Here is a 6,246-nt window from a genome sequence, read left to right on the forward strand (position 1 = left end):
ATAAAAAAAATATATATATATATATATATATATATATATATATATAATTAATATGTATCTTTACAACTACCTCAAACAAGAAAGACTATAAATAAATATATTTAAGTTAATTTTAATATTCCTTAAATACCTATAGACATTGAAAAAGAAAAGGAATCCCAGTGTGTCTTTTGAGTCTAAGAGAATTTTCTCTAGAATTGCTAACTTGCTAAGTGTAACCTACCAAGGCAGAAGCCTTCCAAGTATGGTGTTGCATTAACTGTTCTCTTTACTGTGTGTTTCCTTCCTGCACTTTGACCTGCTTTTCTTTTCTTCTATTTAAAGGGAACTACTGTATGCACAGCCAGCTGCCTTCAACTTCATAAGCGAGCAGAGAGGATTGCATCAGTTCTTGGCGACAAGGGGCATCTAAATGCAGGAGATAATGTGGTGTTGCTTTATCCACCTGGTAAGTGTGGGATTTAAATTCCGTTACTAGACTGACTACAAATACTAAGAGGACAGGAACTCAGGGCTGCCATCTGTGACCTTATAGGCTGTGACCTTGCCACATCAAGAGCACCATGCATGGAGGCTAAGGTGGAAACAGCCTCACCCCGAGTTTGGTGGGACGATGCCTCTGCTGGGACCATGTCTGTTTACTTACTCTTACATTTCCAGAATTGGCACTTGGCACGTACAAGGCACTCAGTAAATATTAAATAAATGAATGAGTAGAGACTTCAGACTACTAGACTTTTAGAAACCCTCAAAGCAGATTTTTTTTCCTAAGAACGTTCAGGAATGGGACCATTTCACTGTTTCCACAAGAATGTTGTGCATGAACTCTATTGACATAGCATTTTTCATATTGTGATCAGTGTTTGGTATTCCTCTCTTATTGCTACTCTCATCTTTAATTCAACAAATTTCATAGTAATACGGACTCAGATTTATTTGGTGACAGTTTGGCATAAAGATTCAGAATTTTAGGTAAAGTATTGCAGTTGTCTCTTCCTTTATTCAAAATCTTCTTCCACCTGAAGCACTTGTACATCCAGCCTCCTTTCGTCTTTCATCCCTCTACTGCATCTTATTCTGTGTTTCTTGCTGTGCTGTTGTATTTACATGGATGCTAAGATGTCCTGGACAGTCACCTGGTGTAGGAATCCCTCCCACCATGTTCCCATGAGATTGTCTCATATCTGTCAGTTACTGATGTGCTGATGGACCAAAGCCCTTCCTGAGGGGACCTCTCTGCCCAGAGTAGTCTTCATGTTGAATCACACTTTGTCTCCCTGAGACTCACACCCATTGATAGAACAACAGCTAAAAAGTCTAACTGCTCTTCCTATGGCAGGCTTCTAAATATATGAAGAAGCCTCAGGTGTTCCTCTTCTCTCCCTTCTCCATTATTTTATTTTTCTTTCTTTCTTTTTTTTTTTTTTTTTTTTAGTTGGAGTCTCATTCTGTGACCCAGGCTGGAGGGCAATGGCACGCTCCCAGCCACTGCAGCCTCAACCTGCTAGGCTCAGGTGATCCTTCCACCTCAGCCTTCCAAGTAGCTGGAACTACAGGCACGCACTGCCTCGCCCTGCTAATTTGTGTGTGTGTGTGTGTAGATGAGGTCTCACCAAGTTGCCCAGGCTGGTCTTGAACCTGCGGGCTCAGGCAGTCCTCTCTCCTCAGTACTGGGATTATAGGAAAAAAATAGGAGCCACCGCACCCGGCCTATTTTATTTTTCTAATTAAACATCCTGAATTTCTGCAGTTATTTCTCCTAAGTAATATCAAGTAATAATATCAAAACACCTTCTTCAAGTCTCTCTTAAGAGTTTACTTCTCATTTTCCTTCCTTGTTATTTATTCTTGGTTTCTCTGTGTTTTTTTAAGTTGTTTTATATTCTTCCTTCTTCACTTTCAATTCCTTCTCAATTTTTAAAATTTCTTCTGCTAGTGTCTCTGTTAAATTATGGTGTAAATAACCCACCTGGCACGGGATTTAATAAGCTGGTTTTGGAAGATCTGCCTTTTAGTTTCTCAGCTCAGTGACTCTTCTGACAGGGTCCTCTGTCTTGCAGGCATCGAGTTAATTGCTGCCTTCTATGGCTGCCTCTATGCCGGGTGTATACCTGTGACTGTCCGACCTCCTCACGCTCAGAACCTTACTGCCACATTGCCCACTGTCCGCATGATCGTTGATGTAAGTACCAACTATATCTTGCCTTGTCCTCATTTCGTAAAATTAGGTTCAGACAACTATGAATTCATACTAATTTTCCAGTTTTGTTGAGTCAGGCATTTACATTTGGCTTCTGAAAACTACCACCTTTTAGTTAAGCAGGCCCAAGTGACCATCATTATTCAGTGAAAGAACTGAGAGAAAGTGGTTATGAGTGAGATACAGAATTCTGTACATTTATTATGAGCATTAAGGAGGCAAAGCAATCGTTAGTAATTGTCCATAAAACTTATTTTTACCCCTTCTTAAAGCATGCTGTTGACCGGGCTTGGTGACTCACACTTGTAATCCCAGCACTTTGGGAGGCCAAGGCAGGAGGGTTGCTTAAGTCCAGGAGTTTAAGACCAGCCTGGGTAATAGAGCAAGACCCCATCTCTAAAAACAGAAATAAAAACAAGTAAAAAAAATTTTTAAGTGCTGTCTGTTTGATATTTTTCTGTGCAGTAACCAAGGTGATTTTATATGTGAAACTCTGAATTCTTCCCAGTGTCAGGTCACTTTTATTTTAGTTAATTTTGTAAATTGACCTGGTATAACATTAAAAGGTGTCCAAACCTTGTTCTGGAGGTGATCGAAGTTTTTACAGGGTATGAGAATTCAAGAAAATGAGATGTGTGTATTGCATCATATCCTTTAAAGTGAAGGGCAGCCTTGGCCAGCGTACCGGTAGATTAGAATTCCACTTCGTGTAGCATTTGCTTCTCTGAGAACTGCTGCTCCGTCAGCAACTTGAGCCCACAGCATAAAAGCCATGTTCACCAGAGATGATTTTATTACAAAGTTTAATTCAGCAAAATGCCCTTGTTTTATTCTACACAGTGGGCCAGAAAAGCAGGGTGGGGGGTGCTGACGCAGTTTGTGGGTCGAGTAGGTCACTCTGCATGTCCATGTGTCACAGGGCAGGAGAACTCAGCATGTGTGAGAGCGCACGTCTGTGTCCCAGGCCTGGCGTTCAGCACATGTTCTGGGTCTAGCAAGGCTCAGCATCCACCAGACTGTCGCAAGCACTAACTCCTTCATCTGATCCACTCACTCCCTGAGCACTTCAGAATCCATGTCTTGATTTTATTGTGGTCTTCACAAAATCATGAGATTGTGGGATCCAGACTGCAATTACATCTGTGAACCACCTGAGAATCATTGTTGTAAACAATAACTTGTGTGTGAACAAGCCTGTCAGCCTGAGCGAACTAAGTGTTATGCATTTGCAGAAGGACAAATGCAAGGTGGAAACCCCGACCTCCTTTGTCCTTCGTATTCTTTCAACAGCGGCTGCTACCAGCAGCCAAGCCAGTGACACTATGTTGGGGCTAATCTTATTGCTGTCCGTTTGTTTTCTAGGTCAGCAAAGCAGCCTGTATTCTCACCACCCAGACCCTAATGAGGCTACTAAAATCCCGAGAGGCTGCAGCAGCAGTGGATGTGAAAACCTGGCCAACTATCATTGATACAGGTGAAAGGGAGCTTTCTCCCGTGCTGCAGAGAGAGCGAGAACATGCGGCACCTGAGATTTCCTCATGTGAGGACCTCACCGCTGAGAGGTCCTTAGGCCAGACAGCTTATCCCACTTTTATATCACAGCGCGTTCCACCTGCACAGACAAACCCAGCACCAGCCAGCCTATGCTACCACAGGACTGGATGCTGTGACAGCCAGGTGCAAGAAGCCAGAGCTAAAGGGCTTTAGACAGAAAGCGGCTTGCTGTTACTCTTGGCATCAGTAACAGGTGGTTAGGTGTTTTTGCCAGATGGGATCATGTACATGTAGGGCCAAATAAAATATTGAGACAGTGTGATCCTTCAGTTCTAGATGTGATGTTGAAACATCAGACTAGTAGCCAGAAGCCATGGGTTCTAGTTCACGCTTCATTACTTAGTGCCCACGTGACCTTGACTGAGATGACCCCTTCCTAAGATACTGCCTACCCCTACCTGACATACATATTTATTGACCAGAGAAAATGCCATTTAATACAAAAATGCTGTACTTTGAAAACCATGAAGTGTGTGAATTTCAGCTGTATTCACCTTAAAGAAGGGGGCAAGGCTCGAGCCTGGAGCACCTGTGGTGTGGGGAGGAGTGTGGGTCTTGGAGTCAGGCAGGGGGAGTTGAAATACTGATAAACCTGCTACTCTCTGAGAAGTCTTACTAACTAGGCAGAACTGGCTGTGAAACGAGGCTTGGAAGGATTACATGATGACTATAAAACACCCAGCATGGGCCGGGCTCAGTGGCTCAGCCTGTAACCCCAGCACTTTGGGAAGCCGAGGTGAGTGGATTGCCTGAGCCCGCGGGTTCAAGACCCGCCTGGGGAACTTGGCAAGACCTCATCTTTACAATAAATCAAAAATTAGCCAGGCGTGGTAGCACGCGCCTGTAGTTCCGGCTGCTTGGAAGGCTGAGGCGGAAGGATCGCCGGAGCCCAGCAGGTCGAGGCTGCGGTGGCCGGGAATGGCCACTGCACTCCAGTCTGGGCGACAGAGTGAGACTCCAACTCGAAAAAAAAAAAATACCTAGCATGGAACCATAACGATAACGTCTACCTCTGAGACCTTCTGATGTCTCAGTCACTTAATGTGTTACCAGATTTTATCCGTACAACAACCCTATTAGTTGCTGTTTCTATCCTCATTTTGCAGATTAGAAAACTGAGGCACAAGGAAGTTAAGTAAGCAGCAGAACTTAAGTAAGCAGCAGAACTGCAATTCCAATCTAGCCAGTTTGGCTCCCCTTCCAGCTTTTTGACCAATAATTTTTCCCTACCCCTTTTTCACTGAGTACCATAGAGTGTCCACCTCACCAACATTTTTATGGGTCTAAATGCAGGGATGATATGTGTTTGTGGTTACTGTGTGCCAGATACTCAACTAGGTTTTTTGTATTTGTTACTTAAGGACAGAAGCACAGTCATGTGTAATATATAACATAAGTGGGTTGTGTTGGTGTTAACGATGCCAATAGATCAAGGGTGGTTCACGGCTCAGTCCCACTTCAGTATGCCCTGAAATGTGACCTGTGACACCAACAACAGAAAGATTTATTCAAGCACATGCATGGTCATAAGAGTGGCCATACTCTACACAAAGAGAGGTCAAAGGTGATAGAGAAGGTCTTTGATTTGACCAGAAATGGGTGCTCAATGACATGGAGTTTTTTTTGTTTTTGTGTTTTGTTTTTCTGAGTCAGAATCTCACTCTGTCGCCCAGGCTGGAGTGCAGTGGCACGCTCATGGCCACCGCAGCCTCAACCTGTTGGATTCAGTCGATGCTTTCTCCTCAGCCTTCCAAGTAACTGGAACTATAGGCATGTGCCATCATGCCCAGCTAATTTTTATTGATTTGTTGTAGAGATGAGGGCTCGCTAAGTTGCCTAGTCTGGTCTGGAACCCGTGGGCTCAGGCAATCCTCTCGCCGCACTCTCCCAAAGTGCTGACATTATAGGCCCAAGCCACTGCACCCAGCCTGACATGGAGATTTAAAACTCAGAATTGTTTCATGATCCAGAAAACAAAGGAGCCATTGAAGAGGCTTGGCTGGGGCCAGAGACATCCTTGGTTTTGACATAGTGGTATAGCAAATTTGGGCAGAAGAGGGAGAGCGGTCATAAAGGAGCAAGAGGAAATAATTCCCAGTTTTAGATTACCGTTCTTTTTTTTTTTTTTAAGAGACATGGTCTCACTATGAGGCTCAAACTCATGGGCTCAAGCAATCCCCCTGCCTTAGCTAGATTACCATCCTTAAAAATCTGCTACGTTAATGTGGAGAAAAACTTTTCAACTTTTAAAGCCATTCATGATTAATATAGCATGTACTAAATTGTGAATAATGAACTTTCACTTAAACCCTGCCTGGTAACAACAGCTAATGCTTTTTGAGCATTTACTCAGTCATTTGTTTCAAAAGTTGTCTGTATGAGCCGGGCTCAGTGACTCAGCCTGTAATTCCGTGCCTTGGGAGGCTGAGGTGAGTGGATTGCCTGAGCCCTCGGGTTCGAGACCCGCCTGGGCAACTTGGTGAGACCTCATC

At 43.7% G+C, this 6,246-nt stretch overlaps 1 protein-coding gene across 2 annotated transcripts in view; it reads left to right on the plus strand.

Moving 5' to 3' along the window:
• Window positions 1–6,246, plus strand: part of DIP2B (disco interacting protein 2 homolog B) — a 142,824-nt gene that overhangs the window by 117,715 nt on the left and 18,863 nt on the right. For both annotated transcript variants that reach the window (XM_021707017.1, XM_008074090.1), the window contains 3 exons: window positions 325–448; window positions 2,061–2,182; window positions 3,563–3,674. In XM_021707017.1, coding sequence (XP_021562692.1) covers window positions 325–448; window positions 2,061–2,182; window positions 3,563–3,674 — 358 coding nt within the window. The remainder of the gene's footprint in view (window positions 1–324; window positions 449–2,060; window positions 2,183–3,562; window positions 3,675–6,246) is intronic.

The sequence above is a fragment of the Carlito syrichta genome, unplaced genomic scaffold, assembly GCF_000164805.1.
Source record: "Carlito syrichta isolate Samal-C Ts95f unplaced genomic scaffold, Tarsius_syrichta-2.0.1 Scaffold316302, whole genome shotgun sequence".
In the NCBI taxonomy this organism is placed as follows: domain Eukaryota; kingdom Metazoa; phylum Chordata; class Mammalia; order Primates; family Tarsiidae; genus Carlito; species Carlito syrichta.